The 20,135-nt window shown below is 38.8% G+C and overlaps 1 protein-coding gene across 1 annotated transcript in view; it reads left to right on the top strand.

Annotated features, from left to right (window-relative positions):
• HECW1 (HECT, C2 and WW domain containing E3 ubiquitin protein ligase 1) overlaps positions 1-20,135 on the top strand; it is a 447,453-nt gene that overhangs the window by 269,361 nt on the left and 157,957 nt on the right. The window contains exon 6 of the mRNA XM_079931428.1: positions 8,962-9,131. Coding sequence (XP_079787554.1) covers positions 8,962-9,131 — 170 coding nt within the window. The remainder of the gene's footprint in view (positions 1-8,961; positions 9,132-20,135) is intronic.

Genomic DNA, 20,135 nt, shown 5'->3' with positions numbered 1-20,135 from the left:
AGTGAAATCCAAAAAAAGCCTTGTCATTTAGTTAATCATAATTAGTTAATAGTTAAGAGTAATTTAGTTAATTTTTTAGTTTTCATCATGTACCTTAGTTCTTAACCTGTTAACAGTAAGGGAGACTGGGTAGACTCTTCTATGAATCTAAAGTAATTTCAAAATTAAAACTGAGTTGCTCTGGCTAAAATGATATACAGAGTTCAGAGCCCCATGCACTCAATTTCACCCTATGTGGTCTTTGTGAAGACACAATGGCATGAAACTGTAGGGCACAGAACTGTTCAGCACAGTTTGAAAACTATTGCTTAACTTATTATCAAACCAGCAAATATTGTAGGCCATAAATATCAGAGATCTGAGATCATAGAAATGAAGTTCATGAGTGTCCTTGGGAGATGGATGGTCACCTGAGGCTTTTCATGTCTAAGTGAGCCCCCAGTAAAGCAAACGTGTGTCTAAAAATCCATTGATAAGTGATAATAACAAGGTTAATATACAACATGTCAGTCCTTTCCTCTATACCAGCAATGAACAAATGGAACTTAAGTTAAAAACGCAATACCATTAACATTAGCACCTCCCCAAAATGAAATACTTAGGTATAAATCTAACAAAATGTTGATATGTACAAGATGTTTATAGGGAAAACTACAAAACTCTAATGAATTAAATCAAAGAAGAATGAAATAAATGGAGATATATTCCATGTTCATGGATGGGAAGACTTAATACTGTAAAGATGTCAGGTCTTTCCAAACTAATGCATAGAATCAATGCAATCCCAATCAAAACTCCAGCAAGTCATTTTGTGAATTCTGACAAACTGATTCTAAAATTTATAATGAGAGGCAAAAGACCCAGAATAGCCAACGCAATGTTGAGGAGAATATCAAAGTTGGAGGACTGATGCTACACAACTTCAAGACTTACTATAAAGCTGCAGTAATCAAGACAGTGTGGTACTTGTGAAAAAAAGAAAAAAAACAGAAAAATAGATAAATGAAATAGACTAGAGAGCCCAGAAATAGACCCCCATGTAGTCAGCTGATCTTTGAAATATGAGCAGAGACAGTACAGTTGAGCAAAATAGTCCCTTCCACAAATGGTGCTGGAACAACTGGACATCCACATGCAAAAAAAACATGAATCTAGACACAGACCTTATATCCTTCACAAAAATTAACTCAAAATGAGTCATAGACCTAAATGTAAAACACAAAACTATAAAACTCCTGGAAGATAACATAGGAGAAAACCTAGATGACCTTGGGTAGGGTGGTGCCTTTCTAGATACAACACCAAAGACACAATGCATGAAAAAAAATTGATAAGATGGACTTCATTAAAATTAAAAACTTCTGTTCTGCCAAAGACAATGTCAAGGGAATGAGAAGACAAGCCACAGACTCAGAGAAAATATTTGCAAAAGACGCATCCGATAAAGGAAAGTTAATCCAAAATATACAAAGAACTCTTAAAACTCAACAATATGAAAACAAACAACCCAGTTGAAAAATGAGCCAAAGATCTTATGATCTTGTCAGACATCTCACCAAAGAAGCTATACAGGTGGCAAGTAATCATATGAAACGGTACTCCACATCATATGCCATTAGGGAAATGCAAATTAAAACAGCGACTAGATACCAGCTGTGTACCTATTGGAATAGCTCAAATCCAGAACACTGAAAACACCAAATGCTGGTGAGGACGTGGAGCAAAAGGAACTCACATTTATTGCTGGTAGGACTGCAAAATGGCACAGACACTCTGGAACACAGTGTGGTGGTTTCTTTCAAAACTAAACATTCTCTTACCGCATGACCCCATGATCACATTCCTTGGAAATTACCCAAATGGAGTAATTTTCATACAAAAACCAAACACAGATATTTACAGCAGCTTTATTTATGATTGCCAAAACTTGGAAGCCATCAAGATGTCTTTCAGTAGCTGAATGCATAAATAAACCGTGGTACATTCAGATAATGGAATATTATTCGGTGCTAAAAAGAAATGAGCTATCAGGCCATGAAAAGACATGGAGGAATCTTGAACGCGTATTACTCATTGAAAAAAGCCAGTCTGCAAAGGCTACGTACTGTATGATTTCAACTATATCACACTCTGGAAAAGGTAAAACTATGGAGATGATAAAAAGATCAGTGGTTGCTGGGAGATAGGGGAAGGAGAGATGAATAGGCAGAGAACAGAGGATTTTTAGGGCAGTGAAAATACCCTGTATGGTACAGTAATTATGGGTACACGTCATGATGCATTTATCAATGCCCAGAGAGTGTACAATGCCAAGAGTGAATTGTAACGTAAACGATGGATTTTGGGAAAAGAAGTGAAGTATCTCTCAACTGTGATTATGATGTGTCGATGTAGGCTCATCAGTTATAACCAATGTACCACTCCGGTAGGGGATGTTGATAATGGGGGAGGCGATGCATGTGTGGGCAGGCAGTATATGGGAAAATCCCTGTACCTCCTTTTAATTTTGCTGTGAATCTAAAACATTAAGTCTTAAAAGAAACCCATTGACAACATTAGCATGTGTCTGTCTAGGTTTAAAAAGAAAAGAAAAAAGAAGAAACTCAATACTTTTGTATTACTAGGACAGAAAACTAACAACTCCTGATTTGTTATTCTTATGTTCCCATTGAAATGCTTGATAACAATTATTTGTACAAACCTTCAGAAACAGTAGAAACGAGGAAAACTACTCTACTGTCTGCCAGAAGTGAAGAATTTTCACTAACCAAAGCTCACTAAAATCCTAAAGCCTAAGAGGGATGCCATACAGGAGGGACCGCATGGGGCTGGGGAAGGAGACGAAATATCCATTCACTGGTTCCCATTTTGTCTCTACCATGTAGACATGGGCTCACAGACTCACCACAGGAAAGGAAACCATGCCCCCGCCACCACCACCACCAGCTTGGTTCAAAAAGCTACTTTATAAGGTGATCAGGACAGACTCATCTCCTACAGCCCCCAATATATCATTTTTCTTACACTTATCGCAAGGAAAAGATTGCCAGCAATGAAATGTGACTGGAGATGTAAACTTAGCAACTAAAGATGCAAGCCTGGAATGGTCGTGGAAGTGTAATACTTAGTAGTTGAATATGTATATGTTTAATTCACTACGTCTGTCAAGGAAAAATAAAAGTAAATACTGCTTAAAGTAGCATAATCAATTCCATGCCTCAAAGAAAGATGAGATAAAAAGATCATCAAATGTACAGCTAAGCAAAGCCCACAAAGTATCAAAAAGTTGACTAGATGCTGGTCATCTCCAGGTGTAAAAGTAGGGACGAGGATTCCAATAGCAGCTCGTTGGACAACCAAACTAACTAAAGATGGACAATACCAGGGGTACACAACCTACTCATGGATAAAGAATAGACATTGTGGCTTGAAGAATGTGTGGAGAATAGATTCTACCTTAAAAAAAAAAAAAAAGTTGAAGGACATAACACGCAAGAGGAAAAAGACAAGTATTTTGTTGGCAAATATCTGCTCAAGAGAAATAAGGGATTTATCACTCGTCTGCTTGTACTCTCTATAAAATACAGGAAAGTGCAGGACCTATTAAGTAAGAGGTCTAGGATGAAGAAAAATGGTAAGGGATTTCTTTGAAGTTCTTTGAAGCTAAAAGAAAGTCAAGTGTATCTGTTTCCTGTTGCTGCTGTAACAAGCTACCACAAAGTTAGTGGCCTGAAACAAGACATGTATTCACTCAGTTCTGGAGATCAGAAGTCCAAAATGAATCTTAAGGGACTAAAATCAGGGTGTCAACAGGCAGGGCTGGTACTCTTCTGGGGCCTCCTGAGGAGAATGCACTCCTCATCTCTTTCAGGTTCTAGAGTCTACCTGCATGTTTTGGTTCGTGGCTGCATCACTCCAATCTCTGCTCTGTTGTCACATCACTTTCTCCTCATTTTGCCCCTCCTTCCTCCATTTTATAAAGACTCTTATAATTACATTGGGCCTAACTGGATAATCCAGGCTAATCTCTCCATCTCAATAAAGGTCCTTCACCACATCTGCAAAGTCCCTTTTACCATGTAAGGTGACATATTCACAGGTTCCAGGGATTAGGTTATGGTCATCTGTGAGGGACCATTTTTCTGTCTATCATAGTCAAGGAGAGATTTAAAATAAATTCTAAAAGATGCAATCACAGAATTCAAAGTGAGCTTTGAGAGCTTTTAGAAAGCAGTAAGAGCATACTCACCACTACAGAATTAGAATCAATGATATGGTAGACTGACTTGAGCTTCTCTCCTAGAAAATATAGAAGAAGGGTCAGACATAAAAAGGATAAGGAAGTAAAAAGATGGATGACGTATACAGAGCCAATACATAGATATTTAATGATTTTGGTGAAATGATCGGAACAAATTGAAAGGAAATAATAGGAGAAAGGTTTCTTGAGTTCAATGTGATTTTGAATCTTTAAATTAGACTATAAGGTGCTAAGAAAAAAATGTATGCACAGAGACCAACATCTAGACAAATGCCAATTTTTTTAAAGAAATTTTCAAATGCAGACACAGTAGACATCTGAGTGGAAAAAGCATGATACTTACAAAAGAATAAACCATGTTAATCTCAGACTTGTCTTCTTATCATACAGAATGCTAAAATCATGAAACAAAGGCTACAGAGTTTTAAGGGTAGCATGTTTTAGCCGAAGATTTCTGTGCCCACCAGGTTGTCATTTATGTAAGAAGGCAAGAAAAACACATTCTCAGGTTTGCTAGGGCTCAAAGAACTTCATCTTTGCATCTTATCTAAAGTAATATGTGAACATCCACGCCAGCATACAGAGAGATTAATTTAAGAAAACTCAAGAACTGGAGATACTGCATATAATTGGACTGCTTTTCTTTTTAGAATTTAAAATGAGAAATAGCCAGAAAGATAGATCATGGAATTGTCTCCTCTGGAAAATTTCCAGAACGGAGTAGCATGTCAAAGCAAGATTGTTGATGCAAATGCTTTACTTCTCAAATCTGTTTATATATTCAGTTTTTACCACTCCTTGGTGGTAATAAATTTCCTGTGTAACTACTATCCCTTTAATTTTCAGTGAATTAACACTACAACCTTAAAAATCATAAATGCAAATACAGATTTTTTTCACAAGTATTGGAGACAATTTAAATATTCAAAATTACCACAGAGCCAAATAATTATATACTGTTTAAGAATTATGTATACAAAATGTTCTAAAAGACATGGGACATCCTTATGGTATAATCCAGGCAAAAGAAACAATTTAGGGTACAAATTTGTATAGAAGTATGGTTGCAACTATGCAAAGAAAATTACTGAAAGGCAGTAAAAAAAAAGTCTAGCAATGTTTGCCACTATGCAGTACAATTTGAAATAATTTAAAAATTCTGTTTCTTTTCCTTCTATATTTAAAAAAGTTACAGTAGGCATCATGTTTATCATCAGAACAAAAAACAATGCAGGAAAAAATGGGGGAAAATTAAGTATTTTCCCATTAATGTATCATTTACTGTTGGAAAATCACAAAACTCTGTGTTCTTATAGACATCCATTCCAACAATCTCATAGTTGAAGAAACTGAGACCTGAAGAAGTTTTTTTCTAAAGTTACAAAGTTCAGTAGAGAGTGTTCCAGAACTAAAATCTGGATATACTGACTCCCAGCCGAATGTTCTTTTAACTCCTAATTAGCTCCTTATTGCAGCAGTTTTCAAACATTTTTACTCCGTGAAACATATATTTTTATAAGTATACAAATTGAACTTAAACTATAAAAGCTCACTGAAGGGCATGAAAGGAGGCATGAAAAAATGAAGAAACCTATGTTCTTGAATAGGAAGTATTGTAAAGTTACCATTTCTCCCAAAATTAATCTATAGATTCAATGCAATTCCAATCAAAATCTCAATTTTTTGGAGGGGAGCTGATTAAAAAATTAAAAGATTAATCTGGAAGAATAAATGTGTGACTGGTAAAGAAAGATGTTTTCTTTTGGAAAAAAACAACAATAAAGAGTAACTAGGCTTATCAGGTATCAGACGTATGATAAAAACATTATGCAGATTTAGACAAGTTGTTTGATGGAAGAGAATTTTTTTAAAAAACCCATTTATGGGCTTCCCTGGTGGCGCAGTGGTTGAGAGTCCGCCTGCCGATGCAGGGGACACGGGTTCGTGCCCCGGTCCGGGAGGATCCCACATGCTGTGGAGCGGCTGGGCCCATGAGCCATGCCCGCTGAGCCTGCGTGTCCAGAGCCTGTGCTCCGCAACGGGAGAGGCCACAACAGTGAGAGGCCCGTGTACCGCAAAAAAAAAAAAAAAAAAAAAGACCCATTTATGCTTGAGAATTTGACCTATGCCAAAGTTGTCATTTATATTAAAAGGTAATATCACATAATGGTTAAAAACACAGACTTTGGAATCGAAGAAGTAGGTTCAAATTTCATTTCTGACATTGACCAACTCTGAAGACCTGGTCAAGTTACTTAACTCAGAAACCTCTATTTTCTCTTCCTCAGATTAGGGATGTAATAACTATCTTGTAGAGTTTGTGGTTAGGATTAAATCAGATAATGTATTTGAAGGGCATAGAATGGTCCCCAGAATTTAGTAGCTGATCAGTAAATGACAGGCAGTAGTGGTGGAGGTGATGAAGGTGATGGTAGTCATTATTTTATGATGGATAAATTTATATGTCTGTCACACTCTGGACCATATTCCCCAACACCACCCCCAGATTTGATGGTCCACTGGGAGAACTCAGCATGCAGTCATACTCGTGACTCTAATCAGTAGTCAATTACATTGACTATAATCAGTGTCATCAATTACATTGAAAAGATACACAGCAAATTGCAAAGGAAAAAGTGCCTGAGATGAAGTTTGGAGGAAACCAGGCACAAGTTTCCATGAGTCCTCTCTCACTGGAGTCACACAGCTTGGGTTTATTTCTCCCAGCAACAAGTTGTGAAATACTATGAAATACTATATACCAGGGAAGCTCATTACAGACTCAAGAGCCCAAGGTTTTGATTGGGGGCTGGTCATACGGCCGAAGTGCTCCTAGCACCTACCAAAATTCCAGACTCCCAGAAGAAAAGCAGGTGTTCAGCATAAACCACGTAGTTTGCACAGACACTTGAGGCACAGAGAGCCACTCTTATCAATTCTGAGATGTGGGAACCCTCCTGAGATCCAAGTTCCCAGATCCTAGCCAAGGACCAACCCCAGAAACAGAGCTTTCGAAGGAGAGAAGTCTCGGGCTGCTTTGTTACTTCTTTTCTGCACACATTCCCATGGGTGTAGCCTGGGTTTTGCAAATTTCTGTGATGTTTGTACTTTCTAACCTTTATTCCGCCTCATGGCAGTATATTATAATGCAAGAGAGTAAGAATAATTTCATTATGGAGACATCCTTGAATCAACTCAAAATAACATTGAAGTAAATGCACATGAAAAATTCTGTACTTTTTTCATCAGTAACAAATGCCTCCAACACCTCACAACTTATACCATACTTGAGAATCAGTTCAATGTATTTTTACCTGTTTCTTTCACTTATATATAAATATGAACAATTTTGGGGGAAAAGTACTTTGATAATAGAAAAATTTTAATTATATTTTTTGATATCATATATTTCTAATATAAGATGATTTCAAATTATCTCAGAACAGCCATAAACCATTATCACAAATGACCTCTTTCTCTCTCCCCCACACAGAGCATGAAATTGTACATGATCAGACATTTTCAATTACATGGAACGGCTCAGTTGTCAAAGCCTTCCCACCCGACCACACGGTCTCTCCTCAGAACTCTCCTCACTGATGTGCATTAGCTCTATGGAGGCCATGTTTTTTCCTTTCCTCCAATGTCTGTGCTCTTTGCTCTTTTTTTTTTACCATCTTTTTTTTTTTTTTTTTTTTGCGGTACGCGGGCTTCTCACTGTTGTGGCCTCTCCCGTTGTGGAGCACAGGCTCCGGACGTGCAGGCTCAGCAGCCATGGCTCACGGGCCCAGCTGCTCCGCGGCATGTGGGATCTTCCCGGACCGGGGCACGAACCCGTGTCCCCTGCATCGGCAGGCGGACTCTCAACCACTGCGCCACCAGGGAAGCCCTCTTTGCTCTTTTAATCCTCACCTTCCTCTTTATTTCTTCTGATGCACTGTCTCCTTACTCAGTGAAAATCATATTTATTGTGAGGCTAGAGCCCTTGGTTTTCTGTCTTCTATTTGAAGAAGTGGTTCCTGCTTCCCTGGTGGCGCAGTGGTTAAGAATCCACCTGCCAATGCAAGGGACACGGGTTCAAGCACTGGTCTGGGAAGATCCCACGTGCCACAGAACAACTAAGCCCATGCGTCACAACTACTGAGCCTGCACTCTAGAACCCGTGAGCCACAACTACTGAACCCATGCACCTAGAGCCCGTGCTCTGCAACAAGAGAAGCCAACACAATGAGAAGCCCGCACACCGCAACAAAGACCCAACACAGCCAAAAATAAAATAAAATTCACCTGGACCCACTGAATTTTCCAAGTTGGCTTTCCTCCCTCAGTGTGCACCAGGTTTCCCGAGGTGACCCTCAGCCCCTCACCCCAACCTGCCTGAGGAACGCCAGAAGCCCAGACCACTAGGGGCCAACAGTCCTCTCTTGAAAAGCATAGTGACCACAATGCCAGTCTTGACTTATTACAGACACTTCTTAACCAAAACAATTTAATACAGTAAATGTTCACTTAAATCAGTAAATGTTCCATGTAATGGGTTCTGGAGACATATCAGTCTATATTTGTAATGAGGTGGAAAATGGTCTAAAGATTGAAAAACATTTTACACGTTTCAGATGGACTCTTCTCCTTGTGTGAAGCCTAATATAATCTTTAACCTTGCTAACACACATGATATTAGAATATCCTCTGTTTTATAGATTTCCAGGCCATGGGGTTGAAGAAAGGGATGTTTTTCAACCCAGACCCTTACCTGAAGATTTCCATTCAGCCTGGGAAGCACAGCATCTTCCCTGCCCTCCCACACCACGGACAGGAGAGGCGATCCAAGATTATCGGCAACACCGTGAACCCCATCTGGCAGGCCGAGGTGAGTGCCCTGGCCCTGAAAAGGAGCTTAAGGGACAACAAAACAGTTGACGCGGAAGCCCACATGCTACTCCCTCCCTCCTTGGAGCCCCAAACTCTGCTGCTAAGTTCATGGTTCTCTTGGTCCTGGAAAGTCACCATGTTCTCTTTGGATTACAACTCCTAGAGACCTTGATTAGTCTCACAGCGTGGGACCATGAAACTATTCCTTGCAGCTGCACTCAGTAGCCATACACAGTCAGCCTTCTGTATCTGCAGGTTCTGCATGTAGGGATTCTACCAACCTCGGATGGAAACTATTTGGGGAAAAAAAAAATTCCAGAAAGCAAAACTTGAATTTGCTGCACCCAGGCACTATGTACCCAACATTACATTGTATTTTCAACTATTTACATAGCATTTACACTGTATTAGATATTGTAAGTAATCTGGAGATAACATAAAGCATACAGGAGGACGTGTGTAGGTTATATGCAAATTCTCCGCCATTTTATGTAAGGGACTCGAGCCTCCATGGATTTTGGTGTCCTCAGCGGTACTGGAACAAGTCCCCCAACATACCGAGGGACAACTATAATAGCCTCTTGCTCTGATTCTGAACTTGCACCTGAAAGCAGGGCAGGAGAAGGAAGTGATGTGTTTTAATCCAAGCATTCTCATTCTTCCCACGCATGTGGTCCTTACGCAAGAGTGCCAAATTTGAATTGTGTCCCTCTGGGCCGGTTCCAGAGATTCTGAAACTGTCAGGTTTCCTAGGACAGGTAAATCCATAAGCCTTAAAATAACACTAAGATATGGGGTTGCATATTGTTTGATTGAAATAGACACGGAGGCTGATTGTTCATGCCATCTTCCTGGTTTACACAGTGCTAGGCAACTTGCTGGAGTTTCAGATAATTTGTTTTATCTGATACAGGCCCTTCTCCTCTCTTACACGTGTCTCCACCACCAGCTGGGAGCTAGGAGGTTCCTCATCAGGCTCAGCCTCCCAGTGACTAAGTCCTGTCCTAGAGAAACAGCAGGAAGTTGTCACACCCATTGACTGCCTAGCTCCCTGCTTTAGCTTGAGGGGATAACCTGCAAACTGCATGGCTTGGGAGACAGCGGGGTTTAGGGCATGGAAATGCCACAGTATATAATGTAGGAGTTAAAAGTACAGATCTGCAGTCACACAGACCTTGGTTCAAATCCCAGCCCCGCCAGTTGTATAACTTGGAGAAATCAGTTATCCTCAATCTGGGCATCAGATTATCCTCATCAGGCTGGTGCTGATGGAAATGTGTTACTACTACCCTGGGCACTCGCTCTGGGCGGGGTTCCTTCCTTTATTGTTCAAAGTAGATCATCTCTGATGCAGAACTTTCAAGCATCCTTGACAAGAACGTGTAGATGTTTGGGGCCAAAGCTTTTTCATTGTCTCTTAAATGATACCACCTACTTCCTAGGTTTAATTTAGCCTGACCCAGGTTTTACAGAAGATCAACATTAGAGCTTTTAAGTGGCCATCAGGGAAATAGAGTTGTATTTGAACTTCTTACTACTTTGGTTATCAGCAGACTCTAAAGCACCCACAGGACCGCTAGCATGGAATCGTGAATCTTACATTATTTGTTTCTTCAGTCCTGGCTGTTCTCGCCAATTATTTATGGACTCCTCACTCCATTCCTGGAGATAATACAAGATGCCACAGGAATTTATAGCACATGAAAAAAAAAAAAAAAGCCTCTCCTAAAGAACTTTAGAGCAGCTTGTACTAAGACATTTAGTCATAAAGGTGTTATAAGTCTCAAAGAACATTTATAAAATCCAGTACCATCAGAATATGTTTTGGCTAAAAATGTCAGCTAGAATCCACTTTAAGTCCTGAAATTATTTCCGAATCTTTAGTTCAGTTATACTTTGCAAGGACACAGGCCAACCCTCACTCTCCCTCTGCTCTTGACCTCCTTGTTCTTTCCAGTGTGCTGTGGTGGAGGTCGGCTTCCTAAGGTAAGTTTCACCACATGTCTCCCTGACAAGGCTCAGACTGAGGATAACTGATTTCTCAAGTTAAACAGCAAGGAACTGGCTGAGCCGTGATTTAAACCACAGCGTGGTTTGCGTGATTGCAAAGCTGTATTTTCAAACCCCTAAATTAGCTTACAGTACCCAGAGCTCAAATGTGGGAGTCTCAGCCCCGAGGCAGAACATTCAAGGCCTCAGTGACCCAGCATTGCTTTCCACTTGTGTCAGTTAGGGATGCCTCAGGCTCTAAGCTAGAGGAAGCCTGGTCAGCTGTGATATTTCTCACAAACCGGAAGTCCAGAAGGAGGTGGTCCAGGCAGTGCAGCTACTGAGTATGGCCACCAGGGACCCAAGCTCTCTGGGTCTTGCCACTACACCTTAGCAGGTGGCTCTCTTCTTCCTGTCTTAAAGCCTCCAAACCCAAGTTCCAGGTAGGAAGAAAGCAAAAAAAACGAAGAAGTTTTCTCCTTGAAAGGCTTTGAATTACTATCCTGTAAGAGAAGCCCTATTACCTATCACAGGACCTCACCTGGTTGGGAAAATCTGGTGTTTCGCTTCCCTGACTCTCTCGTCGGGACGGCCGGGGACTAGACGGTTGAACGTAGGTGTTGAATAAACCAGTTTATAGTGTCTGCAATGTGCTTCGGCTTTACTTTCCAGCACCTTTTACCTCCCACATGACACTAAGACCACTGTCAGTAGCTGCTGTCCCCCAGGGCCCCTTGTGCTTTCACATGGCTGCATAAATTGTGTCTTTGCTTATATCTGCCTAATCTGTACATCCTCAACTAATTCAACCAGAGATTCCTGCTCACGCATCAATTCTCAGCTAAAATACCACCTCCTACCTGGCACCCCATCCCAGGCCTCAGAAGGAAAGTGCTTCCTCCTCTTTGCTCCTTTGTCCAGACCTCTACATAGTGTCTTCTATTTGCACAGCTGTCTTCCTCACGAGACTTTGAGCTCTTCAAGGAAAGGAATCACATCCAATTTATCTTGATACCTCCAGTTCCTGGACCTAATACTACTAGGTTCTATAGGGATTACTATGCCAAGCAGTGTTTGAAACATTTTATATAATTAACTTATTTCATCCTCACAACAACCCTGTGAAATAGATACTATTATTATCCCCATTGAAAGATGAGGAAACCAAGACACAGAGAAGTCAAGTGAATTTCCCAAGGTCACACAGCTGGTAAATGGCAGAACCAGAATTTGAACCAGTTCAGAGCCTGATACTGATCAGTTTTGTGCACAGGTGGTTGTGAATAAATTCTGGAGAAAATATCCATAGCTTATATCAGATACTCAAAATGATCATTATACCTCCTCTTATTTCAGGTTAAAAAAAATCAGTTAAAATTGACAGCATTGAGTGATAAGGCCAAAGGCAGTTATCAAAAGCTTAAATTCGTCTTTCCTGCTAATCATATGAGCCCCTCCTTCTGGAGGATAAGTTTGAAGGATAAATGAATTTTTTTTTTTAATGGGGGAAAGCAAGGTGAAGTTCTCATGGCTGATTATTAATTCATTTAAGAAATATTTATTGTGCATGTACTCTGTATTAGAAATCGAAGCAGCAAAAATGATGGATAGATAAGACCCTGCAGGCTAGTGGAAGGAGAAAATACGATGAAATAAATGTCCTAATCAAGGTGTGGACAGAATGCTGCAAAGCACTGAGGGAAGATCTCACAGAGGGTGTGCTCTTGGACTTGGGTCTTGACAAGTGGCAGGATATTTGGGGGACGGGGAGAGCATTCCAGGTGGATGGAACATGTGCAAAGGTACCAGGGCAACCACAGACACTTAGGGGACTGTTCAGAAATGTCATGTGGGTGGAGCTTGTGGTGTTCTCAGATAAGAGATGGCGACTGGGCTGGGCTTATTTCAATCATGCATATCTGGCGTGGTTTCCTGATTGCTTACAAATGGAAGCTAATGTTGGCTTCTGGGGTCTCACATTGCACTGTAGTGAGTGAAATGAAGATTCCCTGTTCCTGCAAGATTCATGCAAGTCTTTAAATCTGTATGCAAGGAGGTAAAGGAGAACTAAACTGTCCTACTTTCCGTATTTGTTGATTAACATACCAAGGATGTTCAGTGAGAAATAATCGAAGTTGCCTGCACTTAAGAGCAAGAATACCCTTTAATGTGCAGTTTAAATGCTCAATTTATTTCTTTGATTAATGTTGCATTAAAGTCTTACGTGGTTTTTTTCAAATTTATTCAAGTTCAAACTGGAAACATATTTTTGCTAATTAAAACATGATAAATCTGAGAAAAAATAAAGTTACTGTCAGAAGTTTTAAATGAGGGAAAATTGAGAGAAATACATGTTAAACATAATGCAAACTAAAGAAATTAAAAAGAAGACTTCCATGGTGATTGATTTATCTCCTCTTTTTTATTCCTGTAATTAGAAACTGTTTTCACTCTGGGAACACTGTCCTTGACTTTTAGGTCTGTTTACTCTCCAGTATGGTTATAATGAGCGTTTATAAGATTATAGCTTCACAGAGAAGTTAAACAGAAACAGCAGCAACTAAAGTGTCTCGGGTTATCTGTTCAGAGTGCTTACGTAGACTGTATATTTGTACCTCTAAGTAAAACAGGGAACTCCTAAAAGCAGAGTCTCAGAAACATCAAGAAGATTGATTATATTAAAATCAGGCCTGGGGCCCTGGTATATAGTAATCTCTACCCCATTCTCCCTGTCTCTGCCCTCAAAGCTGGGTGGATTAATCCCCATACATGCGCTATCGGCTACTCCAGTCTGGTCATAAGATTAGAAGATTAGGTAGATAAGGCCTGGCCTTGTGGAATTTACATTAATGTAAGAAAAGCAAAACAAAATAAATAACAAGATAATTTCAATGGAAGACAAGTAACATGAAGGAACCACCACATCATAATATGATGTATTTGATGGAAAAGAGCTGCCTTAGATAGCGGTGGTCCAAGAAGGCCTTTCTGAGTTGCTGTCATGTGAACTGAGAAGCCAGACATACAGACCAGGCTGGAGGTGCATTTCAGACAGAGGAAACAGCCAGTGTGAAGTCCTGCATATAACGGGTTTGGATGTCTAAGCAAGAAGGTCACGGTGGCTGGAGGATGGCAAGTGCGGAAGGGATGGGGTGGAGTCTAAGACGAAGTTGGAGAGAGAGGCAGGGACCAGCATCTTGTAAATTCTGGAAAGTGGTTGGGGTTTTATTGTAAATGTGGTAAGAAGCCATTGCAGCAGGGAAGCGTCACACTGATTAAAATTTTATAAAAATGGTCCTGCTGCTCTGTGTGGATTGGATTACAAAGAGGCTAAGATGAAAGCAGTCGATTCCGCTGCTGGCTCTCGTGGAGCGGCATGTTGGCACACTAACGCAAAACCACCTAGAAAAGCCAGATAAAATACAAAACGTAAAAAATGGTGATGACATCTGAGAATGGTTTAATCAACCAGAACTCTTGTAGTCAGGCTCCTGGAGAGAAAGGAATTGCAAGTGAGCCATCTTTCTGCTACTACGTTTTAGAAGAGGGATAAGCAAGTAGGCAAAAAGCTACTGAAGGTCAAAGAGGAGTTTGCTGTAATCTCACAGTACTGAAAAGGCAAACTAGGAGTTCTGGATCCTCCAAGGAGAAGGTGGCCTAGAAAACCCCAGATTCTCACATGGACCCCTGGCTAGCTAAGTACAGGATCAGGGCCAAGCTATGGTAGAAAACTTTAAGACAGCTCAGACAGCTCAGTCCCTGATTAAATAAAATAATCTGACCCCACTAACAATAAAAACAGACACATGGAGGTTTATTATTGGAGTTATTAGACATAGATTTTAAATACTTTTTATGTGTTTTTAAACTTAAAAAGCTAGATATAAACAATAAAACGGTAACTATAAAATGCCCTAAATTGAAGATTAAGCAGGAAAAGCTCCTTAAAAATCTGACTCAAAGAAGAAATCACAACAAAAACTAGAAAATATTTTGAGCTAAATAACAATGAGTATATGACATATCTAAACTTGTGGGATGCAGCTAAATTAGAAAAGAAGAAGAGCTGAATATCACTGTTTGAGTTTCCATGTGAATAAGCTATAAAATTAAGAGCAAATCAAACAAAAAGAGCAGAGGGTAGTATAATGAAGATAAGTGCAAAAATCACTGAATTAGAAAACAAATGCATAACAGAGAAAATTAACAAAAATCAAAATGTGTTCTTATATTTATTAAAAAGAGAAGAGAATGTTATAACATTTATGCTAGTAAATTTGAATGGAAAATTCCTAGAGCAACATATCTTATTAAACTGATACAAGAATAAACAGAAATGCTGAGTAGTCTTTTATCTCTTAAGGGAATTTGGTATGTAATTTAAAACGTTTCTACAAGGAAATTCCTAGGACAAGGATTGTCACTATTGAATTCTAAACATTTAATGAAATAACAATGATCTTGTAGAAATTCTTCCAAAGAAAAGAAAATTGTTTTAAGAGGTCAGCTTGTTTTATAAGACCAACAAAACTTTGATACCGAAATCTGACAAGGTCAATACAAAAAATGCAAATTACAGTCCAAGCTCTCTCATGAAAATCTGTGCAGTTATCCTAAATAAAACATTGGCTAATTGAATCCAGGAATATAAAAAGGCTAATACTTTACCAAATTGTGTTTATTCCAAGAATACAAATGCTAAAAAAACATCAATCAATGCAGCAGTTTCTCTCTGGCACCAGTGAACTCATCATTTTCTGAACTCCAGCTGAACAAAAAAGGGAGTAACTAGTTGTCTATGCTATGGTTTATAACAGGCAGACTTCCCACAAATCTGCCAATGGTAAAACACCCGGGAAGCAATTAGACACAAAACTTGTTCACAAAAGTGTGCCAACGTTACCAGAAGTTCACCTAATTTCTAGTTCATGAACTTCCCTCCAGTATCTGGTATAATAACTGCTTAGGACTTCAACCAGATCTGCACTTCCAGATCACTGCTATTGATTTTTTGTTCAAAGTCACCAAGCTGTATGCTCCCCACAGCAAATGTTCCATACGATACCCAGTTAGGAAAATCACATATGGAAAATGTGCTTAAAAACTATTGATACCATAATGGTAAACATTTCATTCTCTTAAAAAAAAAACAACAGCAATCTTCCTGTTATTGGTAATTGTGAGTATCAGAATTTTTTTTCTTAAGTATATAACTGCAAATAGGAAAAAAGTGCTCAGACGCAGGCTTTGGCATTGTTTTTTTGATTTTTCAATTGTAGTTTTTTTTTTGGTCTCTAATATGCCTTTCATGAGTATTTTTATCTTTATTATCTTTATTAGGAGATAATTTACATAATAAATACAATTAATTACATACAAGTGAAAAAAAATGCATTCGTTCAAAACAATTTGATGAGCTTTGACAATTTTAGATGCCCATGAAACCACACCACATTAAAGACACAGAACATTTCCATCGCTCCCAAAAGATTACTGGTACCATTTCACAGTTCCGACCTGATTTCATTCCTGGCCACTGTCCAATTCTGAACTATTTCTTTTATCACAATAGATTAGTTTGCATTTTATATGAATGGAATCCTACAGTATACATTCTTTTCTTTCTGGCTTCTTTTGCTTAGGATAATGTTTTTGTATTCATCTATGCTGTTGCATACATCAGTAGTTTGTTCCTTTTACTGCTGAGTGCCATTCAGTTATATGGCTCTGCCACATATTGTTTATCCACTCACCTGTTAATGGACATTCAGACTGTTTACAGATATTGACTATTGTGAACAAAGCTGCTGTGAACATGCAGGTACAGTCTTTCTCTCAGGAAATACCTAGGAGTGGAATGGCTGGATCATTTTGGTAGGTGAAAACTTGCCAAAAAGTTTTTCAGTGTGATCACACCAGTACATATTCCCACCAGCAGTGTTTGAGAGTTCTGGTTGCTCTGCATCCTCGTAAACACTTGGTATTCTCTTCTAATTTTAGCTCTTCTGATAGATGTGAAGTGGTAACTTACTGTGGTTTCACTTTGCATTCCTGTGACGACTAATGGTATGGATCGTCTTTTCATGTGCTTATTGGCCATTTGTACATCTTCTCCTAAGAAGTATTTGGAGATGTCTAACTTACTGAGATTTGAGAGTTCTTTATGTATTCTGATTCAAGTTCTTAGTCACACATATATTTTACACATATTTTCTTCCATTCTGTGGCTTGCCTTTTTCTTAATGGTGTATTTCAAAGAGGAAGTGTTTTTTATTTTTATAAAACCCAGTTTATTAAGTAATTTTCTCTTATGATTCATGCTTTCTTCATTCTATCTAATTAATCTACCAAAGTTAGCAAAGATAACTACTAACTTTCCTCTAGGGGTTTTATAGTTTTAGCTTTTTTTTATATGCCTCTAGGATTCATTTCCAGTTAATTTTTGTGTATGGTATGATGTAAGGATTAATGTTCATTTCTTTCCATATGGATGTTGAGTGGTTCCAGCACCCTCTGTTGAAAAGACTTTCCTTCCTCCTTGGACTGTGTTGGTACCTTTATCAAATTTCCATTGAACAAATATGTGTGGGTCTGTTTCTGGGCCCTCTATTCTATTTCATTGAGCGATCTGTCTTTCATCATTATGACTCTGTCTTGATTAATGTAGCTTTCTGGTAAATCTTGAAACCAGTAGTAAAAGTCTTTCAACTTTGTTCTTCATTTAAAAACATTATTTCAGCAACTTTCAGTTTCTGGTTCCACACGTAAGGCACTTACAAGTTGCCAGTCCATCCTAACAATGATGAAAAGCTGAACAGACTGAAAAAATCAACATCTCTGCTTGGATTTATAAGAGAGAGGAGGACACGGAGTAAACTGGTCCCCAAGACTGAAGAGACAGAAAGGCAAATACAGGGAGTCATGGCTTTACCAGAGCAGAGACTCTCGGCAGAAACTACCACAGGAATCTGTGTCGGGGTAGGGAAACCCAAACTGTAATTGATGAATTGCTAGAGGCACAGTGTGCACCATTTTGACAGTTAAAACTTCCAGGGGAATCCAGTTGTAGGGTGGAGATTTACAATATTGTGATATTTACCTCCAGGAGCCTGACTAGGTTCTCATAGTAAACATCAGAGAAAAATCCCCTCATGCTTCTAGCACGGGGAGGCGACAAGGAACCATTTTTTAAATAAATCACAGCACTGTGTTCTTCTTAACAAGGCCTGCACTAAGGAAATTATCTAACCAGAGCCTCACTGGCTCGGGTATTATCAGAGCCTAACTGACCTGGGGGAAGGGACATACCCAGCTCCAGTCTACTCTAGCCATCCCGTCCCACCTAAGAGGGGAGAAATCTGAAAAACACTTGTGAAGTTCACAGACTAGATGCTTAGGTTCACTAGAAGACTGAGACCTAATCATAGGACTTGGAACACTTCCTCCTTCCCTACAGCGTACCACCACTTTACTAAAGGCCTATTTACAGCAGTTTCTTCTATACAGTACATCATGTCTGGCTATCAAGAAAAAATTATAAGCCACACCAAAAGGCAAAAAAAAAAAAAAAAATTGAAGATACACACCAAGCATCAGAACCAGCCATGACAGGGATGTCATAATTATCAGACCAAGAATTTAGAACAACCATGATTAATATGGGAAGGGCTCTATTGGACAACATGCACGAACAAATGAGCAGTGTGAGCAGAGGGATGGAAATCCTAAGAAAGAACCAATAGAGAGGATAGAGGTCAAAAAACCTGTAACCAAAGTGAAAAATGCCTTTGACAGGCTAATTAGTGGGCTGGACACACCTGAGAAAAAAACTCTGAGCTAGAAAATATATCAGTAGAATCCTCAAAAACAAAAACAAAGACTGAAGACAACAGAACACCCAAGAAATGTGGGGCAACTACAATAGGAATAACATATACATAATGGGAATAGCAGAAGGAGAAGAAAGAGAGAAAAGAACAGAAGAAATATAAGAAACAATTATGATCAGAATTTCCCCAAATTAATGTCAGATACCAAACCACAGACCCAGGAAGCTCAGGGAATACAAAGCTGGATAAATGCCAGAAGCTGACACATTAGGCATATCATTTTCAAATTACAGAAAGTCAAAGATAAAAAATCCTGAAAGAAGCCAGCAGAAAAACCACCTTTACCTACAGAGGAACAAAGCTAAGAATCATATCTGACTTCTCACAAACAAAGCAAACAGGAAGAAAGTGGAATGAAATGATGTGAGAAGTGGTTGAGTGGAAAAAAAAAAACCAACCTAAAATTCTGTACCCTGCAAAATATTCTTCAAATGCTAAGCAGAAAAAAGACATTTTCATAAAAACAAAAAATGAGGGAATTTTGTTGTCAGTAGACCTGCCTTGCAAGAAATGTTGAAAGATGTTCTTTAGAGAGAAGAAAAATAATAAGTCAGAAACTCAGATCTATATAAATGGTATCAAAGAAGGAGTAAGTGAAGATAAAATAAAAACTTTTATTTTTTCTTATTTTTAGTTGATCTAACAGGTAACAATTTTTTCAAAATAATAATAGCAATATATTCAATTATGTACATCATGTATATATGTATTATATATATATGATTATGTATGATATGTATAGATGAAATAAACAACAGCAATGATACAAGAAATTGAAGGAAGGAATTAGGATTATTTTGTTATAATAAGGTACTCACACTACCCATGAAGTGGTATAGTGTTACTTGAGCGGGGACTTAAATTGGCTTTAACTGTGTATTGCAAACTCTAGGGCAACCACTAAAAAATGCAGGGAAAAGAAAGAACAACTTAATGCTAAGAAATGAGAGAAAATAAGTCATACAAAATAGTGAATTAAAACTACAAAAGGCAGAAAAAGAATGGAAGACAAATGTAGGACTAAAGAACAAGTGAAACAAGTGAAATAGAAAACATGAATGAATATGGTAGATATTAATCCAACTATATCAGTACTCACTTTAATGCCAATGGTCTAAATGTAC

This window comes from Stenella coeruleoalba (genome assembly GCF_951394435.1).
Source record: "Stenella coeruleoalba genome assembly, chromosome: 9".
Taxonomy (NCBI): Eukaryota; Metazoa; Chordata; class Mammalia; order Artiodactyla; family Delphinidae; genus Stenella; species Stenella coeruleoalba.
This window is presented reverse-complemented; position numbering and strand designations above follow the sequence as displayed.